General features: G+C 44.0%; 1 protein-coding gene across 2 annotated transcripts in view; it reads right to left on the bottom strand.

Moving 5' to 3' along the window:
• Positions 1 to 15367: 15367 nt before the first annotated feature.
• LOC119652691 (villin-like protein quail) overlaps positions 15368 to 23525 on the bottom strand; it is a 39998-nt gene continuing 31840 nt past the window's right edge. For both annotated transcript variants that reach the window (XM_038056969.1, XM_038056968.1), the window contains exons 2-8: positions 18112 to 18321; positions 17846 to 18048; positions 17193 to 17781; positions 16816 to 17127; positions 15831 to 16748; positions 15596 to 15775; positions 15368 to 15531 (exon numbers count right to left, since the gene is read on the bottom strand). In XM_038056969.1, the coding sequence (XP_037912897.1) occupies positions 15418 to 15531; positions 15596 to 15775; positions 15831 to 16748; positions 16816 to 17127; positions 17193 to 17781; positions 17846 to 18048; positions 18112 to 18321 (2526 nt within the window). In that variant the 3' untranslated portion in view covers positions 15368 to 15417. The remainder of the gene's footprint in view (positions 15532 to 15595; positions 15776 to 15830; positions 16749 to 16815; positions 17128 to 17192; positions 17782 to 17845; positions 18049 to 18111; positions 18322 to 23525) is intronic.

Genomic DNA, 23525 nt, shown 5'->3' on the forward strand with positions numbered 1-23525 from the left:
ACCTTGAGCATCAGTTAATGAACCACTTGGTGTAGTTGGTCGCCTCTATATTTAACCAAGTCGGCTGTAATCCCATCGGCTTCTGTCGACTTATGGTTTTTAAGCCGATGAATTGCACGAACTGTTTCTTCCATGCTTGTTGGTAGCAGTATTTGTCCATCGTCTTCAGTTGGCGGGACCTCCAACTCGCCGATATTTTGTTTGTTCAGCAGTTCCTCAAAATACTCAACTCCAATAAGCTCATTCTGTCGGAAATCAGACTTCCCTGTATGTCTCGGAAGGATGCACATACACATGCTGAGGCTTCATCCTGCTGACTTGTTAGTAAAAATTCCGCGCCTGGTACGGTTGCTCCCTCTACTTTTCGAATTCACAGACGTGTTGGTTTTCCCAAGCTTCCTTCCGTTCCGTTGCTAGCTTATGTTCATCATCGAACCAACCGTATCATCGTCTTTCGGGTGGTTGTAAAGATCATTTGTTGATGCTTCATCTCTAGGACATCTGTTAGCTGCGGTTATTGCGGCATCTATTTCCCCTTTATAGGTGCTACGGAGGGCTGTGTTGTGAATGGTTTCAGTATTCACTCTCACCTGATTTTGTTGTTGTAATTCAAACCCGGAGCATTATGCCAACAAGATAGTGATCCGAGTCTATATTGGCTGCCTATATGTTCTCACATTCATCAAGGCTGAGGGGTGGCAGCGTTCGATCAACACGAGGTCAATTTGATTAAAAGGGGTCCCATCTGGAGAGACCCACGTTTGTTTGTGGAACGCTTTCGGCGCAAATCAGATACTTCCAACAACCATTGTGTGTGTAGTTATCATTTGTATTTTCATGTAAGCTGTAGGAGTCAACTTGTCGCCTGAATACGGGCTCCGTCCCTACTTGGCTGTTAAAATTCCTAAGTATGAATTCGATGCCATACTTGAGGCAGGTTTCGAATGTCTGCTCAACCGCCTCGTAGAGGGTATCCTTCTCCGACTCTGTAGGAGCGTGAACGTTAATGAGGCTTATATTTCTAAATTTTCCTGGTTTCGAAGTTGATAACAGCAGGTTCCATTTCTTGACTGACTAGGAAACCTACTCCGACCACATGGTTTACTGGATGGCCGCTATAATATGTATATGGTGTATTGGCTCTTCTTCAGGAAAGTGGTCTCTGCCCAGCGCATCTCTCGCCATTACATCAGCCTTATATTGGGATAGGGTATGAGCACCATTCGGTAAGTACAGGGAGCGCACGTTCCATGAGAAAATGCACAAATCGTTGTTCCGTTTTCGTTGCCGGGTTCGTTGTTGTAAGATCCATCCTGTTCGAGGCTCCTGCCGTGGCTTCGTAGCCTCGGTGTTCCGTGTAGGGTTGTCAGCCCTACCCAACCCCTAACCAGGAGGACCAGTTGGTACAATTTTTCACGTTTTTAAGCGCGGGAGACTCGTCTTCGTCCTCCGTCTGCAATTTTTCATTAAGAAAGAACTCTAAGCGATGAACACGTGGAGGTGGAGATAGGATTTGGTAGTAGAGCTGCTCGTGTTAGTTCGGCAAGCGTTTCCCAGGTTTTATGTTCCATTGTGGGTACCAATCCACGTTTCACCCTGGAATCTATACTACCCTTGGACTGCCTGCAATTGCGGCTGTAGTTGCAGTGCAAATACATATATATATATACGCATTTCAATTCACCATTTCGGCTTGCTCTGAACACGCGACGTTAATGTGCATGTATATGCTTACAAAGTGAAAAGAGGATGAATGACAAAAAAGATTTTGCAATGAAAATATAAAATTGTAAAGTTTGATAACAAAGCCACCAAATTATTTCAAAAATAAAAGAAAAATTTCTTATTACAATGGAAGAAAACTATAGAAAGGACGAAGAACGACATTCCGACTTATATCATGATTTTAAATTAAATCCTCTTTCAAGTTTGTTGGTCAAAATACGAGTTGAAACGTTTGCATGTTTTAAAAAATACGGAATGCCTAAAATAAATGCAAATTAAAATTTGATTTATAATAAAATAAGAGCTAAAATGTCACAGCGCCACCTTTGGCTCTTATGACATCTTCTATACGTCTGAGCATTGATTCATGTAATTTTATTATGTCTTCTTGCTTTCCTTCATTATACCACAAATTGTTTCTTCCAGATTTTTTAAAGTACAGCCTGTTTTTCTGGAATTTTCTTTGCTAATATGGTAATGTGCGATAGATAAACTCTCAATTTTATTAATATTAGAGCTCTTCCCGGCCCAAGAAAGAAGTTTATGCTCAAATTTTCCTTGTCATTTTTAATTTTTAGGATAGGACATAAAAAAGCTTCAATTAAAAGAATTAAATTTGGAAGCTTTGTGGAAAGTTCTTACAACCCTGGCCCGATGTAAGGGGCAGAATCGTCTGGAAATATGACATCACCAAAAAGATAGATGTCCGGATAGCTGAGTGGTTAGAGCGCAAGGCTATCGTACGGAGGGTCGCGGTTCAAATCTCACTGGTGGCAGTGGAATTTATATCGTGATTTGATGTCGGATACCAGTCGACTCAGCTGTGAATAAGTACCTGAGTCAAATCAGGGTAATAATCTCGGGCGAGCGCAATGCTGACCACATTGCCTCCTAGTGTACCGTTACGGTCTTGAATGAAGTGCTCTAACGCACTTCAAGGCCCTGATCCAACATGGATTGTTGCGCCAGCGATTATTATTATTAAAAGGAAACACCGTATCGCTCACCGTATCGCTCACCGTCTCTTAGTTTCACTCACAATGTGCTATCCGGGCCGAACAATTTAGACTTAGTTTCATCCGAGAAGATGACTCTTTTCCAATCATCGACTGTCCAGTTGGCGTGCTACTGACAGCACAAGAATCACCTAGGCGTCATTTTTTTCCGTGAGCATTGGCTTTTTGGCAGACTCCCGTGACTTTAGACTCATTTTGTTCGAAGCCCTTTGTATCGTACGGACGCGACATGATTTCGGTATGGATGTTACGAACTACCTTTGGAGTTTTCTTACTGTGTTAAAAGCATTTAACGTACAACCGCCTTCAATGATGCCCTTTCCATTGGAATAGAGTTTTCTTCTTTTTAGATTATTTTTAGTGCTCATTGCTGCCGGTTTTCCCATTTTGTTTTACACAAAACCTCATCGATTCAATGTCTGTCTGTCTGTCACACACATTTTTCTCCAAAAAGGCTAAACCGATCCAAACGAAATTCGGTGGACAGATGGGAACTATGAAATCCCACGCATACAGCGAGTGGCATAAATTTAGGTGGAGTTTAGAGGGCTCCTCATACATGCAAAGGGGGAATTCAAAAATTTTCACGGTTATAGTTGTGTAGGATATCAAATGAAAGGTCTCGATTTGTACTTTTCGAAACTGGCATTAGTTTTGGCATAAATCGCAAAGTGCCTGAGTAAGGAGTCAAAATGTATGCACTTGAAGTGAGACAGGACTCATTTTCGGAAACTACCCAACCTAAAAATCCGAAAAAAATCACGGTGCGCCTAGATGAAATCTAGGCCTCAAAATATGTCCCATTCCGATATCTGCTCAAATAAACTTACTAATAATATATTACTACTTTTTAGAAATTTACTGAAAAACCTCCCTTAAATTCATCTTAGGACTTCCCAGTGTACCAGCATAGGGGACAATATTTCGTATATACGTGCTAAATTTCGTGGAAATCTGGCAATTAACGCCAAAATTATAGCAGTTCAAACTTAGCAATTTCGCGCGAATTTACTGCTTCCAAAGCCATGGAAATCAGATGCTGACGTCATAATGTGTACTAAATTTTGCACCGACATAGAGGACAGCCTCGTGCATACACATGTCAAGTTTCATGAAAATCCAACTATTAGTGGAAAGTTATAGCAGTTCAAACTTATCAATTTCGTGCTAATTAACAGCATTCTAAGCCATACAAATAAGATGCTGACGTCATAATTAAAGAGAATAATTGACATTCGAGATATATGAGATATTCCTGTTTTACTAGTATTATTTTTGAAAAGTACCAATAATTCGCATTTTTCTTCAAGAGACAACTCTTTTAAATTAATCTACCATTTTTGATATTGTCACAATTCACTCAGAAAATTTATAATTTTAAACTGAAAATGGTTGCCAAAAGGTAACTAAATATATACTATACTAACGAAAGTTACCGTACAATGATTTAATATATTCTTTCACAAATTATTATTATTATTTTCCGAGTTATCACAATCTCGGCAGATGCCGGATTTTACCTAATACTAGCACTAAGTGCCAAGCATTTAGGCTCGGACGATCCTACCTACTTAAAAACTAAAGGGGCACTGGTGGTGGTGGCCGGTGGAAGGTCAGTGAGAGAATCCGTCGAGTACCCCCCGCAACAACGAGCACGTATGCAGAATGGTGTACTTCTGCATGGTTTGAACCAGACTGTGCGAAAGTCCCAGCACATCAAGGGAAGCCGTGAGGGATTTAGGTACAATACCTGTAGCTGACAATATTATGGGAACTACAACCACCCGCTCGAGACGCCAAATTTCTTTGATTTCTCGAGCCAATGGCTCATAGTTCACCTTCTTCCCCACGTATTTCCGTTCAATGTTGCTATTATGGGGGATAGCAACATCAATAATATACGCGGAGCGACCCGTCTTGTCAACTAGCAGTACGTCAGGCTTGTTGTGTGCGGTATGGCGATCAGTCAGAACTTGCCGGTCCCAATACATGCTGTAAGCAGAACTATCAAGTACTGCTTGCGGCTCATATCGGTAAACCAGACATGTTCCCGTGATCAGCCCATGCTTATATGCAAGGTTTTGATGGATAACCTTACATACAGCATTATGCCTGGTGATGTATTGCACCGGTGCCATAACAGTACAGCCAGAAATGAGATGGTCCAACGTCTCTAACGCCGAACCACACATTCTGCACTGGTCGTTCTCCACCCGTTCTTTCATGATGAGCTTTTTATAAGCTCGGGTGGAGACCACACCATCCTGAATGGCACACATGAACCCCTCCGTTTCAGCAAAGAGCTCCCCAGCACACAGCCATCTGTTCGACAGATGCAAATCGACAAATGGCTGCCAAAGACAATTCACGTGTTTACCGTGCATTGCCTTCAACTTCCATTCCTCGATCCGCTCCTGGTCCGACTTCACCCCACTCAGAGGATTGAAAGATCGATCCTTCAAGTTTAGTGGAGTCAGTCCACAGTCTGCCTTACAGACAGCCGCATGCAAGGGGCTCGCCTGCTCTTTACTGTAAAAATAAGCGCGCAGCGAGTCGACTTGGCGATGATGTTGTGCCGCCACGTCAACCACGCCCCTACCTCCGATGTCACGAGGCAGGTTCATCCGCTCCACGGCAGACTTTGGGTGATGCATTCGGAATTTGGACATATGATAGTTGTCCGTATCCGCCGCTGGACGTTTTCCAGGTCGGTCTTCGTCCACGGCAATATTCCGAATGCATAAGCCAGTGAAGGGATAGCGAATACATTCAACGCGCTCATTTTATTCTTCCCCGAGAGATGCGATTTCAGCACCAGCTTTACACGTCGCAGGAATTCGGACAGCAGAGCTTCCTTCAGATCACCAACTCGAGCATGGGTTCCTAGGTACTTGTAGAAGTCTGTCTCGGTCATAGCTTCGATGTGGAGGTCACCAATGCTATGTCCGGCATGCGGCTCGTGATGACCTTTGCGGATGGCTTGGATTCGACATTTGTCTAATCCAAACTCCATCCGAATATCACGGCTGAACATGTCTATTATTCGCAACAGACTTCTAAGATGGTTGTCAGTACCAGCATACACCTTGATGTCATCTAGGTACATCAAGTGTGTCAGTTCGCACTTAGCACGTAGGCCATATTTTATTGCAAAACCATGCCCTCTAGCATCATTCAGTAGCCATGAAAGGGGGTTCAGTGCCATACAAAACCAAAGAGGACTCAATGAATCCCCCTGGAAGATGCCCCTCCGTATACGGATGGGCTCTGAGGTATTAGCACCCTCAGATGTACGGACTGACAAGGTGGTATGCCACCCTTCCATGACTGTCGCCAAAAACTTTATTAGTTTCGGATCAATGCGATACAGATGTAGGATGTCGATTAGCCAGGTATGCGGAACGCTATCAAAAGCCTTGGCATAATCGATATAGCAACTGAAGAGGTTTCTTTGGCCTCTAGTTGCTTGTCCTACAACTACCGAGTCGATAATGAGTTGCTCTTTGCAACCCCTTGACCCAACTCGGCAGCCCTTCTGCTCCTCGGACAGAATGTTGTTGGTCTCGAGGTGCGCATTGATCCTTCCACTAATAATGGACGTGATGAATTTGTCTTGTGTCTGCGGGGTCCTGCACCGTGTCCTTCTTAGGGATAAGGTAGGTAATTCCCGCAGTGAGGAAAGGTGGAAATTCCTCCGGCCGACTCATGACCTCATTTATACTGCGTGCCAACCGACTGTGTACGCTGGTAAATTTCTTATACCAGAAATTCTGCACCCGATCCAGACCTGGGCCCCTCCAGTTCTTCGAGCTGTTTATGGCTCGTCGAACTTCCTCTTCGGTAACATCCGCGAAATTCATGCCAGGTGTATTGGCATGGCGGGTGCCTTCGGCGGTAATCCACTCAGCATGCTCAGCATGTTGGGCAGGTAACCCCCAAAGTCCACCCCAATACTCTTTCGCTTCCGTCACCGAGAACTGTATTGTCTGGGCGCTCTGTTGGGATTCGTTGAGAGATCTGAAAAGTTCCGCTGGTTCCTCGCGTATGTTGCATTCTGGACACGTCTGGAATAACTTTCGCCATACCGTCGTAACCGACTGCATATGACAGAAAGTTTCTGTTTTAGTATGTCCAGAATTTCAACTACGGGTGTCTCACAGGGGATGGCATAGTTCCGGTAAACCCTCTGCACTTTATTTCTCACCCGTCGGCTGGCATTGCCAGTGCTGATCTGAATCAGTCTAGCAATGTCCTGCCTTAGTGAGTCCCGCCGACGTTCCAGACGAATTTTTCATGGTGGATCTCTTTTGTCACTCAAACCAATAACGCGAAAGCGAATCTTCTGACCGTGCAATCTGATAGCCGCAACTGCACCACAATACACAAGTGATTGTAGTTGCAGCAGCGACATATCAGCACACAGTCGAGATGCAATCTCATCATTGATTTGAGATAGAATTCCCGGAGTTGCTGGAGATGCATAGAGCCTGGGAATGCCTGGTCTATGCAAAGGATCCATATCCGAGAATTCTATACACGCTCTTTGGAATTCGTCCCGAACCCCAGCGGAAACCTCAGCTGGACGGTGGAGAAGAGTGCTTCGGCGAGTACTGAACCTGTTGCCAGCAGTGCGGCGTGGTGTTGTTGATGCCACCGCCTCTGCCTCCATCGACTCTCGGTCACCAGTTTCCCCGATGACTTCAAGTCGAACACGTTCCCTGATGGTGGCCGGGATTGTGTCGCTGCGAGTAATAAAGCGGTACTGGTCTGCGACTCGCTGCACAGTCACGTGCGCGAATTGCGGGAAACGCTCGACGAATCTCTGGTGCAACAAGGGGCGGTAAGATGTTGTACCCGCCCCCGCCGTTATTTCGTAGTAGGAGCGGATGATGAAGAGGTTCATTTCTTCAGTCCATTTCATCCGCTTCCTACGCGAACCTGCTGAAGTGGTCGCCACAGGTTGTGGCGAAACAGCTGCAGCAGGCGGAGCTGTGCTCCTGGTCGTCGTGGCGCCTAGACGTCGAACCGCCCCACGACTAGCGGTTTCGACGCCGTGCTGTCCATTACGAGAGCCCGACCCAGTCACCAAGTCAGACGACTCCCGCCGGTTATCCGTACCGGACCTTAAATTTCTCCCTTTTCTCATTTTTGGTGATGCATTTTATCCCTAGCTGCCAGGTGTGTAGATAGCTTCCTTAGTGAGTAATCTGCAAGACTGCAAAGTTCCTGCACTTTCCTCACCTACCCCCTGAGACGCTGCGGTGGCGTACAGCCATTCAGACTGAAGCTATCCATCCCTCCTCCTTTCACAACCGGGCTTGGGACCGGCTTCGGCGGAGTTATTTTATTTATTTCCGAGTTATCACAATCTCGGCAGATGCCGGATTTTACCTAATACTAGCACTAAGTGCCAAGCATTTAGGCTCGGACGATCCTACCTACTTAAAAACTAAAGGGGCACTGGTGGTGGTGGCCGGTGGTAGGTCAGTGGGAGAATCCGTCCAGTACTCCCCGCAACATCGAGCACGTATGCAGAATGGTGTACTTCTGCATGGTTTGAACCAGACTGTGCGAAAGTCCCAGCACATCAAGGGAAGCTGTGAGGGATTTAGGTACAATACCTGTAGCTGACAATATTATGGGAACTACAACCACCCGCTCGAGACGCCAAATTTCTTTGATTTCCCGAGCCAATGGCTCATAGTTCACCTTCTTCCCCACGTATTTCCGTTCAATGTTGCTATTATGGGGGATAGCAACATCAATAATATACGCGGAGCGACCTGTCTTGTCAACTAACAGTACGTCAGGCTTGTTGTGTGCGGTATGGCGATCAGTCAGAACTTGCCGGTCCCAATACATGCTGTAAGCAGAACTATCAAGTACTGCTTGCGGCTCGTATCGGTAAACCGGACATGTCCCCGTGATCAGCCCATGCTTATATGCAAGGTTTTGATGGATAACCTTACATACAGCATTATGCCTGGTGATGTACTGCACCGGTGCCATAACAGTACAGCCAGAAATGAGATGGTCCAACGTCTCTAACGCCAAACCACACATTCTGCACTGGTCGTTCTCCACCCGTTCTTTCATGATGAGCTTTTTATAAGCTCGGGTGGAGACCACGCCATCCTGAATGGCACACATGAACCCCTCCGTCTCAGCAAAGAGCTCCCCAGCACACAGCCATCTGTTCGACAGATGCAAATCGACAAATGGCTGCCAAAGACAATTCACGTGTTTACCGTGCATTGCCTTCAACTTCCATTCCTCGATCCGCTCTTGGTCCGACTTCACCCCACTCAGAGGATTGAAAGATCGATCCTTCAAGTTAAGTGGAGTCAGTCCACAGTCTGCCTTACAGACAGCCGCATGCAAGGGACTCGCCTGCTCTTTGCTGTAAAAATAAGCGCGCAGCGAGTCGACTTGGCGATGATGTTGTGCCGCCACGTCAACCACGCCCCTACCTCCGATGTCACGAGGCAGGTTCATCCGCTCCACGGCAGACTTTGGGTGATGCATTCGGAATTTGGACATAGTTGTCCGTATCCGCCGCTGGACGTTTTCCAGGTCGGTGTTCGTCCACGGCAATATTCCGAATGCATAAGCCAGTGAAGGGATAGCGAATACATTCAACGCGCTTATTTTATTCTTCCCCGAGAGATGCGATTTCAGCACCAGCTTTACACGTCGCAGGAATTCGGACAGCAGAGCTTCTTTCAGATCACCAACTCGAGCATGGGTTCCTAGGTACTTGTAGAAGTCTGTCTCGGTCATAGCTTCGATGTGGAGGTCACCAATGCTATGTCCGGCATGCGGCTCGTGATGACCTTTGCGGATGGCTTGGATTCGACATTTGTCTAATCCAAACTCCATCCGAATATCACGGCTGAACATGTCTATTATTCGCAACAGACTTCTAAGATGGTTGTCAGTACCAGCATACACCTTGATGTCATCTAGGTACATCAAGTGTGTCAGTTCGCACTTAGCACGTAGGCCATATTTTATTGCAAAACCATGCCCTCTAGCATCATTCAGTAGCCATGAAAGGGGGTTCAGTGCCATACAAAACCAAAGAGGACTCAATGAATCCCCCTGGAAGATGCCCCTCCGTATACGGATGGGCTCTGAGGTATTAGCACCCTCAGATGTACGGACTGATAAGGTGGTATGCCACCCTTCCATGACTGTCGCCAAAAACTTTATTAGTTTCGGATCAATGCGATACAGATGTAGGATGTCGATTAGCCAGGTATGCGGAACGCTATCAAAAGCCTTGGCATAATCGATATAGCAACTGAAGAGGTTTCTTTGGCCTCTAGTTGCTTGTCCTACAACTACCGAGTCGATAATGAGTTGCTCTTTGCAACCCCTTGACCCAACTCGGCAGCCCTTCTGCTCCTCGGACAGAATGTTGTTGGTCTCGAGGTGCGCATTGATCCTTCCACTAATAATGGACGTGATGAATTTGTAGAGGGTTGGTAAGCAAGTGATCGGTCTTGTGTCTGCGGGGTCCTGCACCGTGTCCTTCTTAGGGATAAGGTAGGTAATCCCCGCAGTGAGGAAAGGTGGAAATTCCTCAGGCCGACTCATGACCTCATTTATACTGCGTGCCAACCGACTGTGTACGCTGGTAAATTTCTTATACCAGAAATTCTGCACCCGATCCAGACCTGGGCCCCTCCAGTTCTTCGAGCTGTTTATGGCTCGTCGAACTTCCTCTTCGGTAACATCCGCGAAATTCATGCCAGGTGTATTGGCATGGCGGGTGCCTTCGGCGGTAATCCACTCAGCATGCTCAGCATGCTGGGCAGGTAACCCTCAAAGTCCACCCCAATACTCTTTCGCTTCCGTCACCGAGAACTGTATTGTCTGGGCGCTCTGTTGGGATTCGTTGAGAGATCTGAAAAAGTTCCGCTGGTTCCTCGCGTATGTTGCATTCTGGACACGTCTGGAATAACTTTCGCCATACCGCCGTAACCGACTGCATATGACAGAAAGTTTCTGCTTTAGTGTGTCCAGAATTTCAACAACGGGTGTCTCACAGGGGATGGCATAGTTCCCGTAAACCCTCTGCACTTTGTTTCTCACCCGTCGGCTGGCATTGCCAGTGCTGATCTGAATCAGTCTAGCAATGTCCTGCCTTAGTGAGTCCCGCCGACGCTCCAGACGAATTTTCCATGGTGGATCTCTTTTGTCACTCAAACCAATAACACGAAAGCGAATCTTCTGACCGTGCAATCTGATAGCCGCAACTGCACCACAATACACAAGTGATTGTAGTTGCAGCAGCGACATATCAGCACACAGTCGAGATGCAATCTCATCATTGATTTGAGATAGAATTCCCGGAGTTGCTGGAGATGCATAGAGCCTGGGAATGCCTGGTCTATGCAAAGGATCCATATCCGAGAATTCTATACACGCTCTTCGGAATTCGTCCCGAACCCCAGCGGAAACCTCAGCTGGACGGTGGAGAAGAGTGCTTCGGCGAGTACTGAACCTGTTGCCAGCAGTGCGGCGTGGTGTTGTTGATGCCGCCGCCTCTGCCCCCATCGACTCTCGGTCACCAGTTTCCCCGATGACTTCAAGTCGAACACGTTCCCTGATGGTGGCCGGGATTGTGTCGCTGCGAGTAATAAAGCGGTGCTGGTCTGCGACTCGCTGCACAGTCACGTGCGCGAATTGCGGGAAACGCTCGACGAATCTCTGGTGCAACAAGGGGCGGTAAGATGTTGTACCCGCCCCCGCCGTTATTTCGTAGTAGGAGCGGATGATGAAGAGGTTCATTTCTTCAGTCCATTTCATCCGCTTCCTACGCGCACCTGCTGAAGTGGTCGCCACAGGTTGTGGCGAAACAGCTGCAGCAGGCGGAGCTGTGCTCCTGGTCGTCGTGGCGCCTAGACGTCGAACCGCCCCACGACTAGCGGTTTCGACGCCGTGCTGTCCATTACGAGAGCCCGACCCAGTCACCAAGTCAGACGACTCCCGCCGGTTATCCGTACCGGACCTTAAATTTCTCCCTTTTCTCATTTTTGGTGATGCATTTTATCCCTAGCTGCCAGGTGTGTAGATAGCTTCCTTAGTGAGTAATCTGCAAGACTGCAAAGTTCCTGCACTTTCCTCACCTACCCCCTGAGACGCTGCGGTGGCGTACAGCCATTCAGACTGAAGCTATCCATCCCTCCTCCTTTCACAACCGGGCTTGGGACCGGCTTATTATTATTGAGTAGAAACTTTGTTGTCGTTGGGTGCACATACAAATATATTTACAAGCGCGTGCGTAGCGAGCCAAAGTGCTGAATTGGAATGCGCACAAGTATACTAATATTCTCAATTCAGATACAAGTTGTTCTCGGTTATCGTTAGCATAGGCCACTATTTGGGTGGACTTGATGAAGGCCAGGTTGTCTTAGACCACTGTTAGTGATGAAAAGTCTCAATAATGAACCCGCTGCTTTTATCTGGCCTCGCACATTAGTCAGGGTCAGACTTACCAGTTTCGTTGATATAGGACTGCCTAGATATTGCTCCAGAAATGCAGTCCTTTGTTAGAAGAAAATGGGGTAGACTCCATCTGGAGCAGGTGATTTCAATTGTCCAATAAATATCACGATCGAATTCGCGGGATTCCAGCCGTCTCTACTTGCAGTGTTGTTTATAACCTTTTCATCCAATTAGTCTCATCAGTACCCCAACGGGATTAGCTAGACCTTTAACTAGAGTCCTCTGGAGACATATTCTATTTGGACGTGTATCCATTTCTTCACAGAATATACTCTACGAACTCCTACTGGCCCCCCAGATCTCTAGGTTATTTTGAGTAAGTGTTCACTTTTATTTTTGTTTCCTGTCTTTTTCGATCATTAAATAGTCAGTCGAGGACTCATCAAATACATTTCATATTAGAATATTGACAGCAATAAAAGAAGTAGACCAATTACCTCTTTCCGCAAACTTTTAACGAAAGTCGGTTTAGTGCCCATGCCCTGTATCGCTAAATCGTGTATAATATTATATTCATGACGGCATTCATTCGTTCTGTTGTTCCTTATGCTGCTTCAAGCTTCATGGTGCGTATTTGCGTCAACACCATTGTGGCGCGGCAGGATTCGCAGAAACAACAAACAAATAGATGGCGCGGAACTCTCCACTTTTTAGAACTCGCCACGGGAATGGAGGACTAGTGGTGAGAAAGTGTCGTTGGTTGGGACAGGAAAAGACCGCATGGAAATAAGCCCTTCTGCCTCAACCACCAAGAAGTATAGGCGGTTTCTCACGCGGCCGATTAAAAAAATAACATTCAACGCTCATCGTGTAACTAAATAAAATTCAATTAAACTCCAAGGAATAAAGGAGTGCCTTAAGATTACGACTAAAGTGGATTTCTTTTCGTACGGGGCTTAGCGGTGAAGGTAGTTCGTAAAGAGTACACCGGCATAGTGTGCGTAATTTATTCTCCAACGACTTTTGTTACTGTTCGAAATTTTCGACACGACGTGAAACGATTTTATTTTCTGTAACGAAAAGGAGCCTTCGACTAAAATACATGCACGCTTACTATTTCCCGCTAGTGCTAATTTAAAATAAAGATTCAGAACATCTTAACAAAATAATACCACACCACCATCAGTTGCACCATTTTTTCATCAAATTTAAAGCCGCCTATGACAGCACAGCCGGGGTAAAAGTGTACACGGCCATGAGGGAATTCGGTATCCCAACGAAATTGATAAGACCGACTAGGCTGACCCTGACCAATGTGCGAAGCCAAATAAAAGCAGCAGGATTACTCTCGAGACCATTCAACATCAACAACGGTCTAAGACAAGGGGATGCCTTATCATGCGCGATTCCGTAGCCTATATAACGACGAAATCTATGAGCGATACCATGACCGTCTGGTTGTGGATAAAATCCGGTTCAACAGGCTGCGATGGGCGGGTCAATTAATCCATATGGATGAGGATGACCCAGCTGGGAAGGGGGTATCTATGGTAGAATAAGAAGTCGAAGCAGATCCTGCCTGAGATGGATCGATGGCGTAGGTCAGGACGCCAGCCAGCTTTTAGGAATATCGAATTGGTAGACCTCGGCGCAAAACCGAGGTGCCTGGAGTTCCTTATTAAGGCAGGCCTAGACAGGATACAAATTGTTGCGCTGTTAATGATGATGATATATTTGGATACGAATAAAAAAGATTCTTGTTATGCATTTCTGATATGCAACCCAAGACATACTCAACATTCTAATTTAATTTCTATTATATTATAGCATTTCAGTTACACAATTCATTCCCACGATATTTGATTCCTGCAATACAGATTTATCCCATGCCACTTAAATTTCATTCGGTGTACTTTTCATGATATTCAATTCTTGCAACTCACCAGAATCCAGGATTGTGTGAGACTAGTTGATTTAGAATTTTTGCACATTGAATTTATGCAAAGTAAACGAATATCGTGGAAAGCCAGAAAGTTGAACTTATTAATTAGTATTTAAGGAACATTAATCAAATATTGGATTCATTCAGTCAACGAAATGCCAATTGGTTTCGTTTCATACTTGTATAAGCTAACGGTTCAAGTGCCGTGTACATCATTAATCCATACAGTACAGACAAAACAACCTGTTTTTCAACAGTAAGTATTTAGTAAGTAAGTAAGTAGTAAGTATACTAGGTTAAACCCAAGTGCGTATGGGACCTTATAGTGATGTTGCGAAGATCAGTTCTAAATTGAAACTATCGGAACTTGCACTAGGTTCCATATCATATTAAGTGTAGATAAATTCCTTCAGTTTTAATTTAGATCTTTGCGAAAGAACATTTTTCATTCTCAGGTTGTTTTGCTTTTTTTGTGTGTGGTAAGATAATTCGATAAAATATAGTCTTAAGAATCATCCCTCGAAATTTCTATTCAAAACTCAAAGTAGTAGTTTTTTAAAGAAGGCGAGCCAGGCAAAATCGAAATTTCAACTAGCAAAAACCACAAAACAGCCCTTATATGAATTAAATTACCATTTTTATGTAATATCATCTTTTTCTGGGAACTTTTTTAAATTGCTCCGCCATTTTTTATCCTATTTGGCTGGAAGGTAGGAACCGTCTAGTCCAACGCATGCAGCGAGTAAAATCGTTGTACGTTGAATTGCATGCGAAAGGAAAAAGACATTTTTTTCGGGAATATAATCAGTGGACGTATCAAATGAAAGGTCTCGATTAGTAGTTTCCAAAGCTTAGTAGGACAACAACCGCAAATACACTTCCTTCTCAGCACGAGAATCGAAAAACCTTAACCTGACTACACATCGGTAGCTTTTGCTTGAAATGCAGGTCCATCAAAGGCGCATTTCCTGAAAAAATTATTTTCGGAAAGCATTGTACGAACCTGGGAATGAAATGTTCAGTGATGTGATTCAATGCCATTCCAATCCGATGCATCGTTGTAGCTGTAACTGCACCCAATGTTACTAAAATTGAAATGAAAGTTCCAATTTTGTTGTTTTTTAATTAAAATCCGTTAATTTTTTTTGTTGCGCCCGATTATTTCTATTTGGAAATTCTCAAGAAAAACCTTAAAGTAAATAATAGTTTAAGGTATTTATAACATTTATAATATATCGCATACATATCTTTATTTACTTCAAAATACAAATAACTACTAATTTAAAACAATTTATGCTTCTTTTTCAATTCTTGTTTCTTCCAGCCTGGAAGCGTTTCAAATTCCGTAAACCTCATATTAAATATAGAAACAAAATCATCATGTGTAAGATGAACCTGTAAAGAATAAAATCAAAATTGAGCTCCAAATTATAATACAATATTTATGTAAGTTATCTACCTCTTTTCTTGTGGGATTTACACTAGCTGGTAAAGCATCGGCTTCCTGTTGTAGTACAGTTAGCGGAAACTTGTGGTGTTTATCAAAATCGCTCTCTCCGTTTACTGAACTCTGCAGACTTGCAACAGGCGACACATACGACTCAAGACCTTTTCTTATCATATCAAATGATATATGTTTCTGGAAAGTATTTCGCGTATAAGTCAAGTTTCAATGATTCAAAGTCTATTCTCACCTTCCAATAGTCTGGGTCCCATGTATCAAAAAATCCTGTGAAAATATTCGGTTCATATTCTTGCCGAATGAGAGCAATCGCAATATTTTCATCTCTATGAACTGGGTAATTTTGTAAGAAATCACGAGCCATTACCCAACACCACAATTCACTGTCACCTGAAGTGCAAAGTGCACCCAGCCAAATGAAAATCATATTTCCAACGTCCAATAGATATACATCTTCAGGGGTTAAATCAGATTGTTCAAAACCTAAAATATCTTTGGTAATTATACTGCCATGATCCACATAGGCAATATAAAGTCCAACTCGAGATTTATCAATGTTTACTATTGATTTGTCAATCGGTGAAATGGATCCAGCATATCCATTGGATTTTCTTTCAATGAATTTATCAACAACACTCTTCCAGAACTCTTCGGGTTCTTTCGATTCCATAACTAGTGTGTACTCGCCAAAAATGCCCCCAATATTCTTTGCTACTTCACGTGCATCACCAGTAGATCCTTGGCCACACCATACCCATACACCGTGTGATTTAATAACGAAACAATCCTTTGGCGATAGCATCATTAATGTGTCTTGTTGCACAGCTTTTGAATTGTAAGTTGAATCGCCAGAAACTTTCAGAATGAATCCAGAAGGAGACAGTGAATTCAAACTGTTGTGATCATAACCCATCCCTGGTCCCGAAAATACCACAAACTTTCCATCAAAAATTTGCAGGAAATGTGGTGTTTCCAGTCCATCAACTAACTTCACCATCATCGCGTTTTTGCCTAATTTTGCGTAATATTCGTGAGCCATTAGATCGCATTTCTGTCGTTTTTCATCCGTGGTTTCGTGACCGTACCAAACATAGAGAACGCTTCGCACACCATTGATTTCAGCCATTTGATTCCCTTGTGAAGCTGATACCTATTATAGATAAAAATTCGCATTATTGCTTGGGTAAATTCCAAAATGTTGGTGACAAATTACGTACATTCACAAAATAGTGGAGAATGTAGCAGTCACCAGAGAAGAAAGCAATGTTTTTCTGCTTTGGAAGTTCAACATATTGTCCATCGGTTATGCGGTAGATATGCTTTTCGCCCTTTCCATCATCAATAAGTTGCGTCTCGGCTGCCATTTTAGGTCTTTGCAGTAGAGTTAACGAGTCAAGTTTACCTAAGACGTTGGACATTTTAGATGGAATGCTTTCCAAATACTTCCAACTTGGAAACAAGCGCGTAAACTCAATCGGCTCATGTCCCTCGACAACTTTTGCTACTGGAGTTAATGAAGGATATTTCTTCTAAAAATACAATTCAAAAATGTAACAAGATGTTGCTGAGGTGGTCCACTAAGTTACATTATTACCTTCTTAACGAAGCCTCTGGCGTTACGCATTGCTTCCACTTTTTCTTGAATGGACGCTTTTCGTCCAACCCAAACCCAAACTCCATTTAGCGCTCCATCCAGAATATAGGCTGCCTCTGAGTCACTCAGGTCGTTTTGTTCTGGCTCGTCAGTTTTTAATTCTTCGATTCTATACTTTCCATTAAAGTAACCACATTTGTATAATTTGAGAGGACCAACTGGGAATTGACCCGTATTGCTCGATTGATGGACGAACCGATTTTTGAGACACAACTGACTGTTCCATTCCTGCTTACGCGCTTCATTCATGGATTGCTCGTAACCATCATCTACTATCGTGATATCAGAAATTCGAAACTTTTCCTGGATCTTAGTTGCAATGTTCCATGCATTACGACGTTCAGTGGAACTACTCGACCTTCCTATCCACAGGAACACATATTTCGGTGTTTGAAGGACCATTATATAAGCACTGCCGAAGTGCTCCCAACTAACGGAGTTCAGCTCAACGCAGGTAGACCATTTTCTACCGCTAATGCGATACAATCGACAATCAGGATTAGTTTGTTCTACTTCACTGGACAAGATTCTGCAAAAGATAAACAAATGATAAAAACACAGCTACATCCATAAAACCATTTGCGAGGAATTACGTTATTCCGTTTTTGAAATAAGACAGAAACCGAGAACTTTCATTTCCCTGAGACTCACGAAATTGGGTGGTTAAATGATCGAAATGTGTGTCGAGCTCCATAACCTTGTATGCGACGTTTCCAGATTTTTGTGGAGTAGTATTCGATCCAAGCCAGAAATGTATAAACCGTCCAATATTGGCGGATGATTTCATTTCTCTAGTCTGGAAAGTAGAATGTAGTTAGCGTATCAATGTGCCCATATTACATGTATTATGTTTGCTTACAATGGTGTCCTGGTTCGAATACGTTCCATTTACGGAAGCAGCATAAATTATGTAGGTGCAATCATCGTAGAAGGTTCCATATGATGCTTTTGGCAGCAGCTCAATGCGATCCTGCTCGACTTTCCATATATGAAAACAGACCGCATTTTTGTTCAGTTTCCTGAATCCTGGATCGACCTTCACCTCTACAAGACTCTGCTTCGATTCCTCCTGCAGATCAATTTTAGGGAATTTTTAATTAATTGCGTACTTAAAAAAATCCATATTTAAATTTATTTCATGTGAACGTAGGCGATATGACTTTCATAGAGTCAAATCAACTATCGATGTCATCAAATGACGGCGCTTGGCGTAAAAATCAATCGAAAGCAGAATTTCAGTGCGCTTGCGAAAAATATTCAGCGCGAGTATGGCTGTGACTAAGACAATCTCCAGCATCTGAGGTCAGCGATGTGCTTCTAGATTGATAAACCACCAGGGTGGCCCCATTTCTATGTAATACCACCTTGGGGAAGAGGATGTAATGGATAAGAAGTAAGCATGGTCGCGAGGAAGACAATCTCAAGGGTGTGTTCGGCCTGCAGGATCGGGAATGATGGTGGTTGAGATCTTGCCAGATAAGATGACGAACATACATAATATCCATAATGCATACATAATATCCTTCCTTCTTGTAAATGGATGGCAACGGTTGCCATTCAGCTCTTGACGGGTTATGGCATATTAACCACGCCTAAGCGCCCCACAAACGAACCGTTGAAATGCTCATCATTTTGCCCCACAATTTCCCGAGAAGCTCACACTCCTCATCTACTGTTCTGCGCCAAATGCTCTTGGGACGATTTAGTCATCGGTCCTCTTGAGAGAGTGGGTTTTCCTGCATGGCGTAGCTAGCAATGCAATTATCGCCCTTCCTTAATGTCTGACCTACACATCGCCATTTCCGCTTGGCTGGCTTGTGCGCCTAACAGGTTCTTTTTTCGAAATTGTATCACATCAATGTACCCCGATGATACGTCTCAGACTAGTATTGGCGAAGGCTTGGATATAGGTCATTAGCAGAGATTAGTCTCGACTTGATCTTTGTATGGAGATAACTACATTTCCAGATTTAAAACAAGGCAGCGGAGGCGTACCTAGCGCTGTTAATGCATTGAGCGACATACAGTTTGATGCCACCGCCGGGAGAAACTACGCTTTCTTTCTTTCTTTGGTATTTACATCCCAATCCACAATCTGGGAGGGCTCCTCATTACACTGACTTAAACCATTATCCAATTTATATCCTCGATGCAAGAAATGATGCATAATCAGACCCTGGATCTTACAGGTCCTTCTTAGAAGCAAATCAACCAACTCGAAATATGTCACTGGAATGCAAACGGCATCAGCAAGCATGAACTGAAAATACGACACTTCCTGTTTCGAAAATAAATCGTGATAATGCTCATATCAGAAATGCATCTCACTCACAAAAACATGATGGCTGTTGTTTCTACGACTTTAAACTTCCGGAAGAAAGATCCCACGGCGATACCAGAATACTTATTAGATCCCGTATCAAGCATTATCTTTTAGAAGATTACTGCACAGCCTACCTCCAAGCAACTTCAATCCGATTACTGAGGTGGGCTAGTGAGATAACCATCACCGCGGTTGTCCTCCAAAGTTTCAACTGACTTCTGAAACATTCGAAGAATTTTTTATCACAATGGAGAATAGATTTCTTGCCGCTGGCAATTTTAATGCTTAGCACACCCATTGGGGATCGAGACTGATGAATCTCAAGGGAAGACAATTATAGGACGTGCTACCTCGAGAGCCCACTTATTGGCCAGCAGATCGACGAAATCCCGGACCTGATTGACTTTGGTGTTCCTAAAAATGTAAGGCGAGAGTTGATAACGAACGAGCCGTGCTATGAGCTGTTTTCAGTCCATTCGCCCGTCATTATAACACTTACGACCGTACCTCCTATAACAAGCGACACAAGTAGGAAGTTAACAACCAAATCAACGAATTGATTCCATTTCTGTAAGTATACGAGTATAAGAGCCCATCTGCCAATCAAAACACCCTGAAAATCAGTGGTGAAATAGACTGTTGAAATTCAATGAAATAATGACCGTGCCGCACAGCTCTATACCTCACGCCCATGTAACGCCAATCTTTCAACATATAGTACACCGCATGACATGAGAAGACAATAGCACATATATCTCCAGACTTAAAAAATAATTGCCCAGGGCAAATCGATCGCTCCTTAAGGATCAACAGGGACAGGAGTTACAAAGTTACTTATCATGTTTATCGCCTTCTGTAGAAAGCTACAAGAAAATTGAAGAGACCTGCTCAATGCGAATCGCCACTGAGATCAGTAGACGGTAGCTGGGCAAGAGGTGATGCCCAAAAAGGGGCGGTATTTGCAAAACACCTGCAAAATATATTTCTCCTTGACTTGTCGACTTCCAAGGCTTCCAAAAATATCCACGCCTTCGCTTCTCCCCATTTACAACCAAACAAGTTGCTCTTTAGAGAACATGTGGACCCAAAGAAAGCTCCAGGAGATGACCTAATCACGAGAAAAATGTTGAAAGAACTTCCAGGTATCGCAATCATTCACTTGACTCACATATTCAACGCTTGGCTCGGAAGGTTTCAAAAATGACAATGATTCCTAAATGTGGGCAGGACCAAAGGCAGGTTGCATCACAGGGCTATAAGTCTGCTACCTAGTAGGGAGTACGAGACTGAGCTAACAAATCAAATATACTTTTGATACAAGAAAAAATCAATAAAATTATAGCTCCAGATTAGAAATTACTACTTTTAACAATATCACTGCATCTCGTGGGAAACAAAGAAAATTCCTTAGTACCAGTTTGGCTTTCGCGAGCAGCATGATACGATCGTACAAGTTCACAGGATCGTCTCTGAGATAAGAAGTGCACTGGAGGGTAGAAAATATGACTCAGCGATGGATGTGGCACAAGCCTTCGACAGTATGGCACTAAGACTTGAATTTTAAAATAAAGAAGCTGCTTTCAGTACAGTTTCATGGAATTTTATAATCTTTTCTTTTGGATTACCTCATATATACCTTGTATCTACCAACTGATCCCAATCTGATAACTTCAACGATTGCAGATGATACTGCCATTTTAAGTATCAACTCCACCATACTACTTAAATAGCTTGCTGGTCAGAAGCCCAGGTGAAAGAGGAGGGAGTTTGAGGCAACGTACTTTGTACTATAGTCAGTAAAATAAAAATAAAATGCTGAGATCAGGGAGGACATAAATAAAGTTTAGTTGAAGTTATTCCACTGTGCTAAAACCTACATGACCCCTCTTGGTGACAGGTCCCGCGACAGGCCGACCAAGAGGATGCATCCAATGTCGTTAAAGCCAAAGTGATCGGGTTGGGTCATAAACTTAGGAAAAGCGCTACGGCATTCAACTCAGTCGGCGCGACAGGACGGGCCCCGACCCTGTCGAGAAATGGGCAAAGGTTCTTGGCGCACAAATGGCGTCGGGGCGCAAGTAAATTTGTCCAAGCAAATCAAATACGTATCTGCGCGCTAAATATTAGCACCCACACAGAAAAGACCGAGGAAAAGAAGTATCCAACGGAAAAGGCGTATTGATATCTGCGCACTGCAAAAAATGCGATGGTTCGGTGCCAAAAGTTGCGGCATAGAACGCAAGCGTGGTAAAAATAGCTACATATAAACTTCCTTTATTTTGATAGCCCCAACATTCAATGCGGTGCTGGTATTGCCATCTCCGACGGTTTCCGTGACACCATTAAAGAAGTCGAACGATTTGATGACCGGCTGATGAAGCTCACCATTATATCAGCTGATCACACTATTCATTTCTTCACCGCGTAGGCAACACCGTCAGGTCCACCTGATACCGAAGAATTTCTCAATGTAAATACCTGTAACGTGCTATATTATCATGGCAGGCGACCTTAAGGTCATGTGGGTGAAAAGGTAGACGGCAACAGGTACCATGGGGAAAATGGTTTGGAGCACGCAATGAGGATAGCGAGTGTATAGTCGATTTTACGGACATTCATGACCTTGTAATTATGAATACACGGTTCATCACAATTTATAGTGGCAACAGTAAAAGGCAAATCGACTATATTCTCATAAGACACCAACATTTTACTACCGTCACTTATGGCAAAGCCGTTCCCTATGAGACCATCGCACCTCAGCATCGACCGTTGATTGCCATCCTGCGAATTAAGCCACCAATAAAACAGCGTGAGGAACGCACTAGCTCGCCGCGCATTAAATAGTGGCGATTTCGTGAGAAGAAAGAAGAAATGATCTCACTTATGCGATTACCAACCATTACGCATGTGGAAGAATCGTGGTATCAAGTTAAAGACACGACCCATTAAATGGCCTACGCAACCCTCGGGGTTAAAAAGCCAGGTAAGCGGTTCACCAATCGAGATACCTGGCTTTGGAATGACGATGTTGAAATAAAGGTCCGAGAAAAGAAACGCCTTTACCACAAGTTTCTCAACGATAAAATGATGGCCAATTGGCAAATTTAAAAGAATGCCAATTGGGAAACAAAGAAAACGATGGCTATCAGTCGAGCTGCACATTATATTGAATCGGCAACACTGCGCTTAGGTCTTAAATCAATGGTGTAACGATTCCTCAACAGAATGAGGTGAATTATCCCGGTTTACAAGGCCCATTCCTTAGCGCGGACATCATTAACGCGGGAGTGCCATCTTTTCCTCCTGGGTCTTCCTTCCTAGACGGCTTTATAATCTCAACCAATCTCTCAGCATGTGTCAGTAGCTGCTCCTCTTGAGCAGCCCACTCGGGCAATCATGTCTCAGCCTCTCTCTACATCTACAGCAAATTCCCCCTTCACTCCACCACCCGCATAAATGCAAATCCTTCAATGTGACAAACTGGGACGATTTCCTACGCGATTTAGCCACAGCGCAGATGCCCGGTTGATATAGTCAGAACAGGACCGTTCGCCCCCTTCTTTACCTCCCTGGAAGAAGTCGAACTTGCAATCTCCCGCTGCAACGATAAAAAATCTTCTCTAACTTTGTTCTGCGGAAGTGTGCGCCTACCATCAGTGAACGTCTCGCCATCCTTTTCAGCTGCCTGAACAACGGCCACTTCCCAGTATCTTGGAAATTAGCCCTCCTCATACCTATCCCTAAGAAAGGATGCTCGGGCGATCTCAAAGATATGAGGCCTATGTCTCTTATTTCCAATATTGGGAAAATCTTCGAACGTATCCTACTAAGTCACCCCAATAGACACTACTCCCCTATCATTCCACTTAATAAATTCGGCTTCGAAAACCTCAGTTTCACCGAGCACGCAGTTCTCTACCTGCAAGACCATATCCTCAATCAACTGG

The sequence above is a fragment of the Hermetia illucens genome, chromosome 3 (genome assembly GCF_905115235.1).
Source record: "Hermetia illucens chromosome 3, iHerIll2.2.curated.20191125, whole genome shotgun sequence".
Classification (NCBI taxonomy): Eukaryota; Metazoa; Arthropoda; class Insecta; order Diptera; family Stratiomyidae; genus Hermetia; species Hermetia illucens.